Source organism: Cibotium barometz, chromosome 15 (genome assembly GCF_041138505.1).
Source record: "Cibotium barometz isolate CiBa-2024 chromosome 15, ASM4113850v1, whole genome shotgun sequence".
Taxonomy (NCBI): domain Eukaryota; kingdom Viridiplantae; phylum Streptophyta; class Polypodiopsida; order Cyatheales; family Cibotiaceae; genus Cibotium; species Cibotium barometz.
The window spans coordinates 39246266-39266243 of NC_141060.1; the positions used below are offsets into that span (position 1 = coordinate 39246266).

The 19978-nt window shown below is 49.2% G+C and overlaps 1 protein-coding gene across 2 annotated transcripts in view; it reads right to left on the minus strand.

The window, feature by feature from the left end:
* Positions 1–3497: 3497 nt before the first annotated feature.
* The window catches only part of LOC147631283 (chloroplastic import inner membrane translocase subunit HP30-2-like), a 42935-nt gene continuing 26454 nt past the window's right edge, over positions 3498–19978 (minus strand). Inside the window, exons 2-6 of one of the 2 annotated variants that reach the window (XM_086809652.1) lie at positions 4765–4883; positions 4505–4643; positions 4248–4393; positions 4041–4103; positions 3498–3932 (exon numbers count right to left, since the gene is read on the minus strand). In XM_086809652.1, coding sequence (XP_086665778.1) covers positions 3899–3932; positions 4041–4103; positions 4248–4393; positions 4505–4643; positions 4765–4883 — 501 coding nt within the window. In that variant the 3' untranslated portion in view covers positions 3498–3898. The remainder of the gene's footprint in view (positions 3933–4040; positions 4104–4247; positions 4394–4504; positions 4644–4764; positions 4884–19978) is intronic. The other variant, XM_086809653.1, reaches the window with a different exon arrangement.

The following is a 19978-nucleotide window of genomic DNA, read 5'->3' on the forward strand; positions in this document are numbered from 1 at the left end:
TCTCTCTCTCTCTCTCTCTCTCTCTCTCTCTCTCTCCACACACACACACACACACACACACACACAAACTCACCATGGCTATCCTCCATCCACCATAATCATGACTTGATCATTCATCCCTCTCTTTGCACATGCTCCATCCTGTAACCATAGATTTCTTCATGGTATTAGAGCCACCTTGTTTTGGTATGTTGATGTAGGCTATCTTTGTCTCCCGAGGTAGGACTTGACCTATGAATCCTTTGCACTAAGCCATGCTACACGAGCCTCTAAGTTAGTGGCGAGGAGAACATGTCTTGTTTCTTTACTAGTGTTGGAGTATTGAGACTATTGAAGGCATCACCTCCATCACTCTGAAGGGGGGTATTAGGTATTTTAGAGTTAGACCCTTATTAAACTCTAGGTCAAAAGATAAGTCTTGATGCCCATAAAAGAAGGTACTTGGTTGGTTCTATCATAACATGGAGTATTGTTTGAGCTGTGCAATCTCTCTCTTCAGCTTTGTCATCTCTCTCTCTCTCTCTCTCTCTCTCTCTCTCTCTCTCTCTCTCTCTCTCCAGACACACACACACATGTACGCTCACCATGATTAACCACCATAGTCATGACTTGATCCTTCATCCCTCTCTTTGCACATACTCCATCCTGTCACCATGGATTTCTACACCTTTGAGCAATTATGAAACTTCTCGATGTATGCACACTAACTAGTCTATCACGTCCTCACTCCATTGTCATACCAAAATGCTCATTTGATAAGGGGGTGAAGAAAGAGATATCTCTTTACTAAGGGGATGAAGGTAGAGCTATCTCTGCCTAGATGGAGGCAAGTAGAGAAGGTTCTATCTCACAAAAGGTGGTGGAAGAAGAAGCTAATAAGAGGGAGCAAGCTGCAAGAATCTATTCAAGCAGACAAACCATCTAGCATGCACAATCCACACACATGCAATTAAGAGAAGAGAAGAGGTCTCTTGCAAGCGAATGAATGTGTATTTCTTATTGTCAAGTAAGAGAAGAGTAGAGAAGAGGTCACAAGTATTCTCTTGCAAGCAAATGAATGTGTTTCTTAATGTCAAAATTAACTTATATGCAAGTAAGAGAAGAGTAGAGAAGATGTCACAAGTATTCTCTTGCAAGCGAATGAATGTGTATTTCTTATTATCAAAATTGACTTATATACCTGAGTAGGCTAGCCAAAACATAAAAAATATATAGCCACTATTACTACTCTTATGCAAAGTCCTTAAGACTTTCTATATTGATAGGGCCACTTTATTTTTTCCAATGCCATCTTACAAAAAAGATAGGTACTCGTTTGAGCAGGTAACATGGCAAAGCCGTACGTCAAGGGTGAAACTATGTAAACCTGCAAAATGGCCAACATAACCCCCTTCCTAATGGTGTGATTGCATCCTCACATTGCCTAGGTTGGTGGTGACGCTACTATTAGGTTGGAGAGGTGTGGATGGTCAAGGATATGCCATGAAGTTGCTATGTGAGGTTAAGTAGTAGTTGGTACCTTTGAATTCAAGTAGTTGGCAGAAGCAACCTTTGCCTATTTATGGCATGGATAGATGGTCATCCGAGAACCTCGTGGCATGAAAAGATATTAATCTCGAATCCCACAGGAGATTGGGCTTCTTTGTGGCAATACGTAGGCCAAGATGAGATGTGGTTGTGTTGAATTTGAATGGAAGCTTAGGTTGCAAACATTGAAGCTCTTTAGAGGAACCTAGAAGGTCTAGACACCTACAAGGTCAATGGTTTTCCAGGCGATCGGTCGTACCATAGGCTAGGCTTGTTGCCTACCATGATCTCCCTATCCAAAAATATACCTAGAGGGTTATCGATGAGGTGTGTTTTACAGGTGATGTGCATTGGAAATGTGCAAAAGGTTTCTTTGTCTCTTGGACACCTTATCCTAATGTTGTGGGGCCCACATGGCCCAAGATGAGCCCAAATGGTTGTGGGTTCTCCATGCATTGAGTCTACATGGATGGTGGCACCGACTGTGACCATGTACCAATGCGGTCTACTCATGCCCACCCGCATCTTCTAGCCTATATAGATGCCCTTTGAGGCCCATCTCCACACAATTCATCAATCAAATCTCATTACCCTACACTCATGCTAATGCTTCCAGAAACCTCTACAAGGATGGACAAGTGTGGAACACTTGAATCTTGGATTCGAGAAATCACCAGGCATAAGATAAGCAACATCATTGACACACGTCTCATTTAACTACACACCATCGAGACCTGGTTACTTCATAAAACTCCCCACTAATCTAGGGAGCACTTTGACAAGATTTGAAGTAGAGAGAGACAAGGAGAGCAAAAAGCATTCTAGGAATGAACAAAATGCAAAGCTAAGTACCACATGAGAGACAAATAGAATAAACAATATCTGTTCTAAGATCCAGTCTATTATGAGATACAAAGCGGATTCTGTTTGTCTTTGTTTTGATCCAATATATATGAGATATAAGGATCTTACTTGCCTCTTCCAAGAGAGTTTTGGTCTAGTCACTTGAATTCAAACTTGTACCTTCTAGAGCTACGTCACCACAATGATACTCTCCACAAGAAGCTACGGGTCAGTCACAAAATAGCAACAGCATGATCAAACTCAAAGTTTATCACAAGTAAAGGACACCTATTCATGATAATAAGGAACCATGAGGAGACAAAACAATGCACCAAACCATGTCCAAAGGTAATAAATATCCTCAACATCCGAGACACTCCCATTGTACCAGATTGGTCACCATAAACAGACCAAAGCAGCTTGCATCCATCCTCAATGACCTTGGGTGCCATCACAATCACAACCGAGGTCCTCCGATGGCATTGGAATACTTTATAACATGACATGGCCATGGACACTGTGTTCTGTAAAAACACACAAGTCCCTCCCTACTTTACCACATGATTTGGAGCACGCATGACATATTTTGTTGGGCTTGGGAGTATCTTGTTTAGTTACGAGCTTTTTTCTTTCTATATTCCAACTTTCGACTTTCGACCTCTCATATGTCACATTTTTTGGTCTCATTGACCTTAGTAACTTTTGTGAGTGTCAATACATCTTGCTCCAAAAAATGTTGACTCTTCAAAAATTTCAGGCACTTAAAATTACCTGGAAAGTGAGACAAGTAATGTCTAATTTGCAGCCTCCTGACATCCTCTCTCAAGCAAGGCATTCATACTAGCAATGCTTTGGACTAAAAACATACCTTGCAAAGCACTTCCAAGAATCCATGGTTCCTTTGCACCACTGATTCACATGTGGAATACAAATTCTGAATATGTTGAAACAAACAGATCGGGCAAATTCGGATATCCACAAGCTAGACCTTGAGACCCTTACTAACTCTTCATGTCAACTGCTGTCATTGACATACATAAAACTAATGCTCCATATCCTTTCAAGATAACATCATAATTAACTATAATTAACTATAATTAACAAATGAATAGGATTGGCTTGTAACATTTGATAAAACAGTGATCTAATGAATACATAAAGAGGGCAACCAGAAACATCTTAAAAACACATTGAATAGGCAGGGTGCTCTCCAGATGCTTGTTATACTTCGGCTTTTCAGAATTCCCTTTTTACCCATGCAGTGAGAGGGACTGAAATCATCAGAAAGTAAAGGTGGGTAATAGGATCCTCCAATGACAGGAAAATTTCACCGCCCAGCATCCCACACTCCAAATAAATAGCAGCAAACAGAACCTTAGTTATCAAAGCATGCCACCAGACCGCTCAAGTGTTAACTGGTTTGTAAAGACATGGGACATGCTTGAGAATTGCGAAGCATTGACTTAAACAAACCACCTATGCCAAGGTGTGAAATTTTAGAATAGCACAGCTTTTTTGACAGTTGAGATCAGAGACTTCGATCATCACCAAGTTGTGGGTTCCTGCATAAGGTCACAGACCTCAGACATGCTGGAAAGAGCAGAAAGCAGCTTTTGATGTAAAATAATTATAAAGCAGACACATGAACTTATGAAGATCTCCAAACCCACCTTCTAACGTAGTCCAAAATGAGAAGCCTTGGTCCAGGAGGAATTTTAGCATCTTGAAGTGCACTGCAACAAATACAAGATTGAGATTTATGTATCCTGTTGATAAAAACTCACATGTTAAGCATAGATATCCTACAGGCATGCCCACAGAAAGCCTATGAATTGGCAGAAGCACATAGAAGCTCAATAGTGAAATTGATTGTAAACCTATCATTCAAGAGTGGTAAGGTGGTGTCTGTAAGAAGGCCCTTCTTGAAATTCTTCTCATAGCGTTCCAAACCAAGGTCCCGTAACATGCTCTTTCCATTCATGTAAAAAAGATCATTGGTAGGTGGTTGGGCACGTTTACCTAGCTGCAATCCCACAGAAGCTCACGAGAATAACTCCATAAAAATTTTAAGATTTGTTGAAGAAAAGCTTTTTAGAGGCAATGTCGTCACTTCAAGAGATGCAGACGTAAATACCATGAGACAGACCTTGTGCATACCGCCTTGTATAAGAGCAAAGAAAGCCCCTGTCATTACTGCATTTGAAACCTTATCTGGACCCCCCACTCCACTAACTAAAGAGAACATGGCACCAGACCCAAAGGCAGACACCATACTGCAAGGCACAAAGTTTGAGAAAAATAAGTCCACAGAAAATATGACACCTGATCACAAAGTAGCCACCACGCCATAACAAATACTACCCCACAATACCTAGTGATCACAATATTCCATACCTAGTTTGCAAATCTTCCACACCTCCTCGTGCTCTCTTCATTGCACAGGCTAGTCCAGAATTTACTCCAGTCATTACAGCAAAATTGCGAGCTTGAACTAATGGACCGCCTGATAAAGCCTGGAAGGACAGTAATTAAGCTGTTCACTCTCCAACACACTTTCAGGCCTCAAAATGATGAAGAGTTGCAATGTGAAGTTTGAAGTTTCAGACTTGGAAAGAATTGTCAAAGAAACTACCATCACACATCATACTTATGGGAACATGGGACTGAAATGGCAAATCCAAGCAGAGAAAGCCACCTCAGCATGAGATTTTTGGTGAGGTCCAAAAGGAGTAGAGCTGTGAAAAACTAGAGGTTTCTCAGATGTGAGCCAGATGAAACAGGAAACATTGAGACAGCACCGGGGGGTTTGGCAGGAAAGTCTACGTGTCGAGGTGTGCGAAGTTGAGAGGTTTCTCATTTCCAACTGATAGTTTCGAAGTAACAAATCTTCATTTTAGAGAACTTAAATTCAACTACTCAAACTACCAAACTATAATAAATGGCTCCTTTTTCCTTGAAAAAATCACAGATTGCCAAAAAAAAAATGAAAATCATTGGCAAACAAATAAAGCCACAGAAAATTCCTGTGGGGAAAGTTTTTAAATGACGAGAAAGACGAGATCAATAGGAGTCAATTTTTTTATCAAGACGTAGAAGCAAGGCAGAGAGGACAAAAAGCACGCAGAGAAAGGAGATTAAATACACAAATTGTGATTTGTCATAAATTTGGAAATTGAAGTTGAAAATTATAATAAAGTGTGCAAAAGTGTGCATATTATCCAGCTATGGTATTGAATACCAATCTCTCCAAAGATATTATAAATTATCATGAGCATCAATTGCAACTGAAATAAAAAAGTAAGATATCGTGAATTTAGATAGAATCTGGAAGCCTCCAGGAATTCAGATTGTCCTCCGCTAGCTCCTCATTCTCCTCCTGCTCATTCTTTGCCTCAGTCCAGGATCACTGCCATTTGCCTCGTCAGCAACAACAAGAATGGCAAAGCATGTCCCTTCCCTTATTTGTGGAAAGACGATATACTTATATACTTACCAAGTATGTACTCTTCCATCTTTCTTGGTGAACTCAGATTTGATTCTTTGCCTCAGTCCAGGATCACTGCCATTTGCCTCGTCAGCAACAACAAGAATGACAAAGCATGTCCCTTCCCTTATTTGTGGAAAGACGATATACTTATCATGAACATCAACATACTTACCAAGTATGTACTCTTCCATCTTTCTTGGTGAACTCAGATTTGATTTAACAAAGAGGAGATAATAGGCTCTCTTGTATTCCAAGGCAGTTCCTCTTCTTAATATACATATGACTGAAAATACTTACTTAGCTCAAGATATAAATGGCTGCAACTCCAGTGTTTCAACCATAGTTGAGGGAAACCAGGAAAAACGGAAACAAGTACGGACACAGATACGGAAATTTCCAGGAGGGCAGAGACGGAAACAGACCACCACATCAACAAGGAAGAAAAGAGGGAGGGAAGGGGCTGAAAGTTCATGGTTGTCTGTGCACATCACATTATGACATGAATTTTAAGGTTTATGATAATAGAAGCGGAATAAAATGGATATCAGTTCATGTAACCAGCATTTTCTAACACATTCATGTTGATCTCAGTGGAAAAAACTCCGCAAAGCATGGTGCAGTGGGAAACGGCAATCCAAAACATTTCCCCTAGTGGCTGAAACGTTTTGGGCAACCAATTCAGGGTCACCGAAACATTTCGGTGAGGAAAACACGTTTCGGCCCCTTTCCTACCCTGAGATGTGTTTCGTCCCTCTTGAGTAGCCGTTTCTGCCCATTTCCCGTAACCATTGTTTCAACACCATGATCAGTGGCGCTCTTGCTGGAGCTGGCAGTGGCATGTCCACGGGACCAACACCGCCGACTGCCACTGGCTAGAAAACCCCCCCTGTGTCTCCAAGTTGGGCAAGCTGGCTGTCTTCTTTCCGGAAGGACCGCCGCGCGGGGGGGGGGGGGGGGGGGGGGGTGTGTGCGGGGGTGCGGGGCGGCAGCGGCTAAGCTCATGCATCCTCTGCCTCCACTAAATGAGCTTGATGAGGGGTAACGGAGGGAGAGGCTATGCAAACTCTGATGGCCAGAATCCCTGCTGCCCTGGCTACCACTGAGACGGCCGTCGGCAAACAGGTGGGACTCAAGAACCTGCCTGAACATCTGTCCAATCAAGCGGAGGAGAGGGAGATGCTCCTTCCTAAGGGCAAGGAAGCAAACTGTAACTGCGAAGCCAGCAACACCTGCAAGGGGGTCGGATGCTGGTGCCATCTAGAGAAAAACGGCTGGGTATTGCATATCGCAATGGTGCTTTGTTGCATCACCCAATTTGCCATTGTCGGTGACTCAAACACCACCTAAGAGTAGCCAAGCCCAAGAAAATGTATGGCAAAAGGGCAGGAATGCGGATGGCAGGTTGGGGCTCAGGAGAAGGCAGACGGGCAGTGAAGGGAAATGCACGAGGCAGGGAGCGCACAAGCTGCACAAGAAGGGGGGCGAAAGGCTTGCGCAAAGGGCAAACTCCACCTCTCGTATAGTTGAAATTGCCTCTGAATTACAACCAATACTTTCTTGCTTTATTATTAGCCCCAAGCCTAAGTAAGTGAGTGATTGGCTCATAAGTGCACATCCCTTGTAGGGGCATTGAGACACAAGTAAGGCCTAAATATTGTGCTCTCCTTGGAGGCGTGGGCTACCTTGGTATGGGACGCCATGGCTAGGGGAGTAGTGATAGAATGCACAACGGAAGATGGAAAGTGGAAACACACGAGAGAGAGTGAGAGAGAGATGGAGAGGAAACACAAGTATAGACCTCCTCTCAATATCACCAACCAAGAATACAAGTCCCAAGCAAGAGGGGAGAAGGCCTCATAAGTGAGGGACTCCATCAAACAATGCTAGGCAATAAATATGAGGGAGGGTAGGCCCGACTATATATATATATACCTAAACAAATCCAGGAACATGCCCAAATTCACCTCTTTTAGGAACGTGCATGTTATATACTCATGGTAGTCAACCCACAAGACTATATAACTATCAACTCCATTATGCATAGTATGGACTAGATACTACGAAATCCCCACTAACGTCATCAGTGCCCAATAGTGGGTGTAGAACTCTGTATCAAGATATGCTCACACACACACACACACACACACACACACACACACACACACACATATGAACATATATTCACACAAAGCCCTTCGTACTGAGTTTCTGTCAAACCTCCAGAGATGCAAGGCAGACTCAGCCATAATGAAGCCTAGCACTAAGGGAAGAAGCAAATAGAAAGAATTAGTACAACAAATAAGTAGTTGATAGGGCAAATGCACCGCTAAAGATATATGACCATGTAGAGGTAGCCGACTAGGTCTACACGACTAGGATAAATATCCAAGACTCCATAAAATGAGGATAAATATGAGAAAAATATGTGAGGGGTGACCACCCCTCTAGCTAACATGGTCAGCCGTAAAGGCTAAAATAGGACACCAAACAAGAAGCCAACAGTAAGGAGATGATGTCTAACACCCTCTCTCAACACCGGATGCTGAGTGAACTCCAAGAAGCCAGAGACGCCATCCTCGATCAAAGATGAAAGACTGCAAAAATAGGTACCAAGAAAGCTCCACAAGCAATCTCCTCAGCAACTCAACTACAAAAGCAACAGAACAAGCTGCCAGGTACACCACTCTTCTGGAAGAAAACAACCATGTAGGCTGCGACATGCTACTCAAAATAATGGTTCCAATCCCAAGTGTAAGAACACCCCCGAAGTCGAATGTCGTGTTTCCAGCCTGGAGAAGGTATGAAAAACCTCAAAATCAACCAAGATCAAATCCTGTAGAAAATCAATCATGGGAGAAGCAAGCTGCTCCTCACTGGAACCCTCTGAGTCTATCTGCTCAAAACGCTAAAGAGAAGGTACCTTCGGGTCCAACAGATGAAGCCCAAGTGAAGGTAGAGCTACCAACAAAAATCAGTCCAAAAAAACGCAGCACCCATGGCTGCAAATCTGAAAACGCAGAGGTATGCATGGCAGTAGATAGGGCAGATTCTGTAAAGCAGAGAAGAGATAGGTACCACCAAGCCTAAGATCAGCAAATAGAATCAAAAAACCTATAGGAGAAAAAAACGCAGCACATATGTTGTTGCTGCCATGCACAGAATAGGTCAACAGCACAACAAGGGCGGTAGATGTTGCTGAATACTAAAGACTTGCTACAAAAATACACCTGTAGAAAAAAAATGCAGCACTCCAAGGTGCTGCTGCCCTAAAAACAGAGCAGCTGACAAGTGTGTAAAGGATGACCTGGGGCTGCAATGGAGAAGCGCCTGGAAGAGGCAGGCAACCAGCAGCAAACCTAAGAAGAAAAAACGCAGAGGAGAAGAGGAGGGAGCATCCAACACTGCATGTCACCAGCGCTCTAATACCATGATAGAATGCACAGCGGAAGATGGAAAGTGGAAACACAGGAGAGAGAGTGAGAGAGAGAGTGAGAGAGGAAACACAGGTATAGACCTGCTCTCAATATCACCATCCAAGAAAGTCCCGAGCAAGAGTGGAGAAGGCCTCGTAAGTGAGGGACTGCAGCAAACAATACTAAGCAATAAATATGAAGGAGGGTAGACCCAGCTATATATATGCCCATGTAGAGACAACCGACTAGGTCTACACGACTCGAATAAATCCTCCACAACTAGGATAAATATCCAATAGGACACCAAACAGGAAACCAGCATCAAGGAGATGATGTCTAACAAGTAGTGAGGTCAAGGTATTGGTCTACCCTCATAACTCAAGGACACTCTATTGGGGCGAAAAGTTGCGTAACATGTGGAAGCTTCGGGGGAGATTAGTAACTTCAATGCTCAGAAATCAGCACACTTTTCGCAACAGAATTAATGCACAAAACTGAATGAAGATGTGCAAAAAATAGAGAGAGAGAGAGAGAGAGAGAGAGAGAGAGAGAGAGGACACAGTATTGGGTCCCGAATACCCTCTGTAGGGCCCCCACCACGAATGGTGTATTTGCTTTAGTAGAATGATGTAAATCTGAAAAGAAAATACAGGAAAACTTTTTTTTTTTCCGAGAAAAGATCCTTTCATTAGTTATGTAAAAAAAACGCCCGTAGGGCTACAAAAGAGATCTCTCCTGCTCCTAACAGAGAGAAGAGCAGTGAATACATCATGGCAGCCCGGGAGACTCTCCCTAGGTGCTGCAAAATACAAACATCAGTCTAAAGGACTGAACGGCTAAATCATACAATGGGGGGGGGGAAGAGCCAAACAGGTGGCCTGTAGTGCCAACGGGGGGATCCCGTGTGTAGGGTGTAGAACGGGCCGCAGCGCCAAGTGGTATGAAAGGCCTGGCGCCGTAAGATCGCCTCATCCGAGTCTCCCCGGATGCGGTCGTACTGTCCTCGCAGGGTGTGGATCAACTCCTGCCAAATCCCTCGAACAGTCTCTGCTGGTGGCTCCAATCTCCCCTCAAAGGCCGTGAAGCACCGGGCCCTCCAGGTGAACCAGATGGTGAGGCTACTGGGGAGCTCCCATCGTAAATCCCTCTCCTGTGTCCAGCTGGCGGACGAGTAATCCGGTGCCGGAACCAGGCGAGGCTGGCCCCTAATAAAGCTGATGGCCTGACTGCCCTGCTCCATCTCATAGCCCATAGCAGGCCCTGACGAAGTCGACCAAGCAGCGGCACCCCACGTAAACATACCCTCTGGAGAGAGGGGGGCCAGAATACGCAGCATCCGCAGCCAAATCTGCTGAGCCTGAGGGCAGTCCCAAAGGCAATGTCTCTGTGTCTCCATAGGGTGGCCGCATCGGACGCAGGCCGCCGGAAGACCGCTGTAAACAAGCCAAGTGCCAACTGCTGAGCCCCTGTGGGCGACCAGCCACTGAAAAGCCGAGATCCTGCGGGCCTGTCGACTAGCCCAGAGCCGAGCCCAGAAATCCTCCAGGAACTCCTGTGATAGTCCCTGCAATCGCCAATGCCCCGATGCCGCTGGAGAAACCGTCCTCCTCGCCGTCAAGATATGCCGTCCCAGCCGAACAGTATACTGGAAAAATGTGATCTCTGTGGCCTCAAGGGATGCATAAGGATCATGCCACTCGTACTCTCCGGGGTCCCACTGCAGCCGGGCCAAGGGGCGCGCTGCATATGCCCATATGCGCCAATCCGGGAGCACGTCAGCAGGGTCGGGGTCAATATGCCACTTCCGAGAAGCGGCAGCCACTACCCGAATCCTCTGAAAGGTGCACTCTGCAACCAAAGGCGACTCCACCTCCACTCTCTGGAGTCGGCCCTCATCCTGAATCTCATAATAGAGGCATCTGCCATCCTCAGTGCTAGCTCTGACAGCAATCAGGATCTCCAACTGTGTGAAGGCACCCATCCACCGTGGGGCCACTGGCTCGAGAGGTGTGAACCACTCCTCTGTAAGTGCCTCCCGAATATCATCCCTCATAATCAACCCCCCTCTGAAGTGACTCAGCCTCTCCACCTGGGTCTCCTCTGGTAGACTGCAGAAAGCCTGCCAGTCTCCAAAACTACGAGCTGGGCCTGCCGCTAAAGGTCCCCAGGCTAGACGAGGCCGAGAACCCAGCATATGACCCTGCTCTGTACGAACCGCTGGGCTCCAGATGAGGGGCTGCCTGGCCCGCTCCTCAACACAAGACGGAGGCCGCTGAGAGAGCCCCGGTCTCAGTAGCTCCCAAGCTCGCAGGATACTCAAAGCAAATCTGTCCTCCCATCCTCTACTGAGGCCTGTCCTCCTCATCTCTATGAATATCCAGCGAATCTCTGGTGCCCAAGTACCCCCTGCAGGAGGCGCCCGGGCCTGCAGTCGCTGCAAGAGGAGCTCTTTCCAAGGCTCAGCGCCTGGAAGCAACCCCCGAACAATAAGCTTCCCCAATAAGGCTCTACTCTGATCGACTGGATCTATAATGCCCAAACCGCCCTGAGCCAGCGGAAGTGTAATAACTGCCCATGCAACCTTTGCCCGGGCTGGCTGACCGTCCCGCCCAGACCACAGAAAGTTCCTGATCAGCCTCTGTACCTGGCTGATGCAAGAGCTCGAGAAAATCCAGCAAGACGTAATGTACCACATAGTCGCTAACAGCACCTGATTTGCCACCACCACCCTCCCAGCCAAGGATAGTCGAGCTGTACTCCAATACAATAGCTTCTTCCGAATGCTCAGAAGAAGCGGGGCAATCTGCTGCTCAGGTGACAAATCGAGGCCAATCTGGCATCCCAAATACCGCACTGCTGTGCCGGAGGGAATCCATCTAAAACCGGGGTCCGGACTCCATGCCGGAGTGGGAGCACTACTGATCCAAAAGGCCACTGTCTTGCGCCAATTGATCAATGCTCCCGAAGCTGCACTAAAAACCTGGAGCGACTGCTCTGCCCGAATAAGATTGGCCTCTTGGCCATGCAAAAATAAGCCCGTGTCGTCTGCAAACTCTGCATCAAGCAAATCCTCCCCCCGGACTGGGAGCTGAAGTCCTCTCAAACCAACCTCCTCTGCCGTCAAATACATACTCATAGCCTCCGCAAAGAAGAGAAAAAGGAAAGGGGCGAGAGGACACCCCTGACGGACTGATCTGGTCAGCTCAAAACTCGGCCCCCGACCTCCTGCAATCAGCACCTGGCTGCGAGCTGTGGAATACAAAGCTGCCACCCCTCTGATCCATCCTGGCTCAAAGCCCAGGCGTAGCATAGTGCCCTCTAAGAATCCCCAATCAACTCTATCGTATGCCTTCTCAAAATCGAGAAGCATCACGACCAAGTCCTCGCCAAGAAACCTAGCTCGGGCCGTCGCCTCCCAAAAAGTAAAGATGTTGTCAAGGATACTGCGCTCCTTGACAAATCCTGTCTGAGTAGCATGAATCAACTCCCCCAGGAAGGGCTGGATCCTCAAACTCAAGGCCTTTGCCAAGACCTTGTATACAGTATTGAGGATCGTAATAGGCCTCCAATGCCGAATGTCATCCGATACTCCCTCCCCCTTGGGGATAAGATAGATCAAGCCCTCTGAAAAGCTCTGCGGCATCACCCCAGTGTCCAAAACATGCTGAAAGCCCCTGCGGAGGCCTGGCCCCAAAAGGTCCCAATAGCGCATAAAAAAGGCCGGCGTCAGTCCGTCCTCCCCTGGGCAACTATGTCGCGGCAGGACCCTCAAGGCCTCGGCAAGCTCAATCTCTGACAGAGGCGCACCTAGAACTGTGCGCATATGGTCTGTGACCCTCCTCTGCACATGGGCCCACACTGTCTGTCTGCATACATCTCGATCCTCAGTGGCTGGCTCTGCTGAAAGCAAGTCACGATAAAAAGCAGTGGCAATGGCTCTGATCTCCCCGAGCTCAGTAGCTATCGATCCATCCGGTCTACCAAGCTGGCGAACCCCTGCTCGGGCATGACGGGGTCCAGTGATCTCAAAAAACTCCCCAGTCACTCTATCACCAAGCTGTGTCCACTGAGAGGCCTGTCGACGATAGTAAAACTCATGTCTCTGCTCCTCTGCCTCTCTAACCTCCTGGCGTGCCTGGCTCAGCTGGGACGCCACCCACTCACATGCAGGCTGCTGCTCCTGAAGGCGCTGTAGCGAAGCAAGGCTGCGTCTCAGCCGTTGCTCCCGCTCGCGAATCTCTCCCAGTCGTGTCAAAGCTGCAGCGTGTAGAAAAGAGCTAAGATCAATGAGTCCCTGGGCACACTGGCCCGCTGCATCCTGGTCAGAACACTGACTATCATGCCAGATCCTCTCAATGTCCTCAGCGAGACTGGGGTCTGCAAGTACCCTCTCTGGGATCCTCAACTGCAAGCTGGGCTCCCGTGTCCCCTCCTCCAAAGTCAGTATAACTGGCGCATGATCTGAAAATGAGGTGCCAGCAAGAATGCCGACGGAGCCCCCTCGCTCCCCCAACCAATCGCCCACATAAAAGCGATCAATCCGAGATAGATTAGTCCCTCCCTGCCGGCGATCCGACCGAGAGAAACTAAGACTGTCCTGAGACCGGGAGAAAGCCCCATGCTGCCATGCATCCGTGATCCTCAATGTCATACAAAACCGGTCCCAAGCTGCAAGCTCCGTGCCGTGCACTGTTACATGACTGCCTCCCACCCTATCTGCCGGGTCCTCAAGCATGTTGAAGTCTCCCCCAACACACCAATGTGCGGCCTCTGGCAATGCATCTGTAACCTGAGTCCAGAACTCTGCTCTGGCACTAGCATGATTGGGCGCATAGATGTTGAGCACACCCAATAGCTCATCATGCATCCTCAGAATGACATACTGTGCTCTACCAGGCACAATGATCCCTCGATCCACAATGGCCTGCCGCCATGCATCTGCAATAACCATGCATACTCCTCCCTGTCCTCCCAAAGGACCAAACCCTGCAGACCAGAAAGTATCCCATCTACCAGGCATCACCGAACCATATCTCCGGATCCTGCTCTCACCCAAGTGATGCTCCTGCATCATCAGAATGTCAATGCTGCCACCAACCAGGCATCTCTGTAGCTCCTGCCTCAAGCAGCCTCGATAGCGTATAAAGTGTGCTCCGCCAAGGCCCTGTACATTCCATGAGATGATCCTCATGGATGTCCTACTGAGGTGGAGGCTGTCTCAGCCGTGCGGCGGGCCTTCGCAAGCGGCTTGGATGGAGAGTAGTCCCCATCCGAACGGCTGCGAGTCTGCCCACCCGGTGTACTGCAAGTATCCCGGATCAGGCGCCAGTGGCTGTGACCCATGACGACTGCCTCCTGCTCGGACATAGTAACCTCGTGAATACTCACATATCCTGGGTCGCGTGCCAAATCTGCAACAATGCGCACGACCAAATGCCGAACCCCGGATGTATCCACTCCCTCGGGATCCAAGACAAAATGAGCCAACTCCCAAAGTCGGCCTAGCACATCTGTAACCTCCAAGTCGCTCATGTGATGAGAAAACTCAACTGCCTGAGTCTTCAACGTGCTGAGAGCGAGCTCTAGAGTCCACTCCCGATCACAAGGTCCACATAGAGGGAACGAGAAGGCCACCGCTGAGTCTAGTGCCTCCTCCCCGCGGGCCGGGGGTATCACTACATGCACTCGGATGGGTGCTGGCTCATGGGGGCCCTCTGCTCCAAAAAGCCGTGTGAAGGTATAATCAAACGCCGCCGAGCGCTGTCGAATGCCGAGACGACTCAGCCGACTGCGGATAGATGAAATCCGTGAAGCCCTAATCGGCATAGGTCTCCTCTGTGATGCTCGAGCGAGGTCAGTGCTCAGCGCCCTCCGGACTGCAGGTGAGCGCCAGGGAGCTGCCAGAACCTCCCGGGAAGGCGAGGCGGGCGGAGGGGGAGGAGGGGGAGGCGAGGGAGGAGGAGAGGGAGCCGCTGCCGAGGCCGGAGCGGGGACGGGAGGAGGCGAAGGTGGAAGCGAGGCGGAGGGAGGGGATGGGTGTGGGGGAGGTGAAGGAGGGGGAGCTGGCATCTCCTGGTCCTCGGTCGCTGCAGGGGTCTCCTCCTGAAGGGGAGCAAATCTGTTCCTCACGGGAACCCAGTGAGGCTGAGACTGTTGCTGCTGCTGCAGCGGTACCTGGGCGTGCTGCTGTGGCTGTCTCCCTCGACGGCGCCCCTGTCCAGGCTGCCACTCCGAGGTCTCTGTGGCCTGAGCAGGTGTCCCTGAGGCAGCCTGCCGAGCCGAATCTGTGGGCGGGCCATCCGTGGCCTGCTGCTGTGGTGAGGGCCGAGGTCTCCTGCGGGGGCAGGCCTTGGCCAAATGACCGACCTGCCTGCAAATGAAGCACTGGTTCGGGAGCCCCGAAAACTCCACTCTCTGATCTATCCACCCCCCCCCTATCCTAGGTAGCTGAATGACCTTAGGAAGGGAGGAGATGTCAGATACCAACACTCTGACCGAAGGTAGCCCAGCTGCTCTGGCCACCACTGAAGCTGCTGAGGGGCCCGTCTCAAGAACCGAGCCCACCAATGCTCCGAGCCTGGAGAGGAGCGGAAGATACTCCCGGCGGAGACCAGGGAAACAAACTGTAATATGGAAGAGGCGCTCTCCCTGCTCCGCCGCAGCTGGGTCAAATCCATGCTGCCAAGGCCTGAAGAAAGCCCGAGCACCCCTGATATCCAGAGGACTCATGGCAAGGACCTTGGCAACGCTCTGGGCGGCCTCGAACTCGATCTGATAATGTCCCCGGCCCAAGAGCTGTACATCAAGGATCTTGCCCACATCTGCAAGAAGGCGAGCCTGAAGTAGATCCCTGATCTCCCCTCTGCTGGGGCGAGTGCCGACTATACGGCAGATGGTGGAGTGAGCCTGAAGGCGTTCCACCTCTGCGGTGAGGCTCGCTTCCTCTTCCGGCGAAAGAGAAAGCCTGATGGGGATGACCTCGGGGGCGGGCGAGGGGGCTGCGGAAGAGTCCCTCTGAGGCGAGGCGGGAGGAGTCTCCATCAGAGTCTGAAGCTCAAGCGAAGGCGAGGCGAAAGCGAAAAACCCCAGCAAGAAGCGGGCTGCACACCAAGATGCGGAAGACGGAAAACCCCCAAGGGGGGGAAGGCAGCGCGACAGAGGAGGGAAGGGGGGGGGCGGCGAACGCGAGAAGGAGAGGGGGGGGGGGCGCTGCTGAATGGAGGCGGCGAGATGAGAGCGAGGCGACGGGGGGGCCAGCAGGCGGAAGCGGGGGGGGGATGGCGAGCAGGTGGAAGCAGGGGTGAAGGCGAAAAGGCGGCAGCGGGGGGGGGAACAGGCGGAAGCGGGGGGGGATGGCGAGCAGGCAGCAGCGGGGGGGGCAGGCGCAATGGCGCAGAGGGGAGGGGGCGAAACAGGCGAAAAAAGGGGGGGGCGGCGCAGCAGCGAGGCAGGAGAGGGGGGGCGCAGCGGCAAAAAGGGGGGGGGAGCGAAGGTGCGCAGAGCTGGGGGGGGGCGGGAGCTTCAGCGAGCGGGCCGATTGCTTGCGTACTTAAATACAGGAAAACTTGACCTTTCTTGGCTGAGATAACTCTGCCCTTGACCTGCAGTCCTTCACCTCTTTGCGTTAGCAACTCCTTGGCTGTTCTGGTCCTTGATTGCCTTAGCTCTTGGTGAATTATAAGATAACACAATAGATTTGGGCCCTTGGTATTTATACCCTTCAAATAAGGAAGTCGGCCAGCTATAATCCAAGCGGCTGTCTCTATTACTGCCCACGACTGGAATAAACACAACAATAAATGCTAGAAAATTCCAATTAAATGCTGCGCATTGTAACACGCAGAAGCTCTGGGAGTCTTCTTTCAGCCCTAAACACTCTTGGAAATCATCTGATGCAAAATGCAAATATAGAGAGAGAGTAGAGTTAGAGAGAGAGAGAGAAGTGCTGGAAATTCAATATATAGATATGGTACAAAAAGGTACTTGTTTGCAGCCCTAGGCTGCCTTCTTGGAAAGGTGGACTACACCAAAATCTTGCCCTAAACTAGGACCCTGCTGATCCACTCCCTAGTGGAATGAATGACTCAACAATGAGCACATGGTCCCCTTTTATAGGACCTTTTCCAAGCTTGGCCAACTGGCCGACTGTTGGTCGGCCAGTTCCACGACCATAAGGCTCTTCAGCGTTGCCCGACTGCTGTAAACGCTGCCCAACTGGACTCCAATTTACACACAATGAAGCGCCTGCAGCAGCTGACACACTTCTGGCACTGCTGACGTCAGCCGACAGCTTCTTCCATACCTTGCTCCAAGTCCTGCTCCAGTTTACACTGCCATCAGTGCTCTGTGCTCTATCATCCTGGTTCTACTCTTTATCTGGTTGCCTCTTCTGGATGTAGCCTTGAAAATGTCCATGATGGCATCTATGATGCACATGACATCCCTCTCTGCTAAACTTGATGACGGGATTCCAACTTGCTCTTGGATGACTGTCATCATCTTCTCCAAACCACTCTGTCTCAGACGAAGATCTATGCATCTGGTTTTCCTCTAGTCCACAATCCATTCCTGCCCTGACTCTAAACACCGTCTTGGTCTTCATTCCTGGGAATAGAGTCTGGCACTCTCACATCACCCTTGTAGGATAAACCTCCCTTGGGACCGTTGCCTGAGAACCTATCTGGCTCACGGAACTGCCATCCCCTTTGGCACTGTGGAACACCACCAACTAACCTCCTGGGAGTTCTTCCCGATCTGTGTTCTTTGCCTTGGGTTTGAATCCGTGTACTTTCCTGTACCTTGGACCTGTTACACCATCATATGGGACTGTATCAGTGTTTAGCTTTGCTAAGCCTAATGCTCTGATACCAATGTAACACGCGGAAGCTCTAGGAGTCTTCTTTCAGCCCTAAACACTCTTGGAAATCATCTGATGCAAAACGCAGATATAGAGAGAGAGTAGAGAGAGGGAGAAGTGCTGGAAATTCAGTATATAGATATGGTACAAAAAGGTACTTGTCTGCAGCCCTAGGCTGCCTTCTTGAAAAGGTGGAATACACCAAAATCCTGCCCTAAACTAGGACCCTACTGATCCACTCCCTAGTGGAATGAATGACTCAACAATGAGCACATGGTCCCCTTTTATAGGACCTTTTCCAAGCTTGGCCAACTGGCCGACTGCTGGTCGGCCAGTTCCACGACCATAAGGCTCTTCAGCGCTGCCCGACTGCTGTAAACGCTGCCCAACTGGACTCCAGTTTACACACAATGAAGCGCCTGCAGCTGACACACTTCTGGCACTGCTGACGTCAGCCGACAGTCCTTTCTGGCAGCCGACAGCTTCTTCCATACCTTGCTCCAAGTCCTGCTCCAGTTTACACTGCCATCAGTGCTCTGTGCTCTATCATCCTGGTTCTACTCTTTATCTGGCTGCCTCTTCTGGATGTAGCCCTGAAAATGTCCATGGCATCTATGATGCACATGACACACAGTGCGCATGCTCTCCCTCGGCTGGCTGGCATTCGGCGCATGAGCACAAAGGGCTGGGCACTGATTGCCCATTGTTCTGAAGGCTGCGCAGCCTATATGGGCTGCCCCCGTACTTGCCCTACAGTCCCCTAGGGCTGGATAACCAGTTGGTTACCCTTGCAAGAGCCCTGGAACTATCCTAAAGCACTCCCATGGCCCTCCCATGGCTGGTGGGTACAGCCAGGGCCTTCCTGGCCCTCATGGGGGTGGTTTACCCTGTCCCCATGCCCATACAAGGACTTGGGGTAGCCCTATGGGCTGGCCCCTTTCCTATAAGAAAACTCTAGCTTATCTACACAATGATCTAGCATCCAGTACCATACCAGATACACAGAATCACTAACATCATTCTAGAGGGAGACTCAGCACGCGGACTGTAACTGTTTCATGTGCCGGACAGTGCACACCTGACCTTGGACTCATGTGCATGACAATGCACACCTGACCTTGGACGACTGGGATGGAACCCTGGCTGACTCGTCCCGGACTGGGCTCACATGGGACCAATTTACCATCGCAGGTCCTGCACCTTCTGTACAGATATGTCTACGTGGCATCCAAGTGCAGGATGCACGTGACAAGTTGGAAGGTGAGCCATCAGCACAATCATCTATGTGTTTGTTTGTCTTTGTATGCAGCAGATGCTCGAGAGATCATGTGGCTGGAATGGAACAAGCTTAAGGACGACAAGTTTCAAGGCTGGAATGGAACAAATCACGTGCCCATGAAGCCGCCCAAAAGAGATAGGACCAAGCGCCTAAGTGGAGCATGGTGGAAATATATTTACAGGATGTATGTTGTGCCTTTTACGAGACTGTGTGCTCCCTACCAACCCTAGACTAGCCGATGTCACCATTTGGTCCCTTTGACAGTTTTGATCAGGGTTTTCAGGCAAGTCCGCACACAGAACAGAACCAAGGTGAGAACGGGGATTTTCCACAAAAGGAAGCTGAAGCATTCACAAACAAGGATTGGCTTGAAAGATGGTCACAAAGCATGTGTGTCACAGGATTCAAATCATTTACTGTGACTTATAAGGTTTATAAGTCAACGTGTTCAGACACCATTAAAGTTTGGCCGGAAACATTGGGTTGTTCGGGCATGGATCCCTAGACAAAAGACGGCGCCTAGATACAAGCTTGGGCAACAAGTTGGGAAAGCAAAAAGAGGGATAATCTTG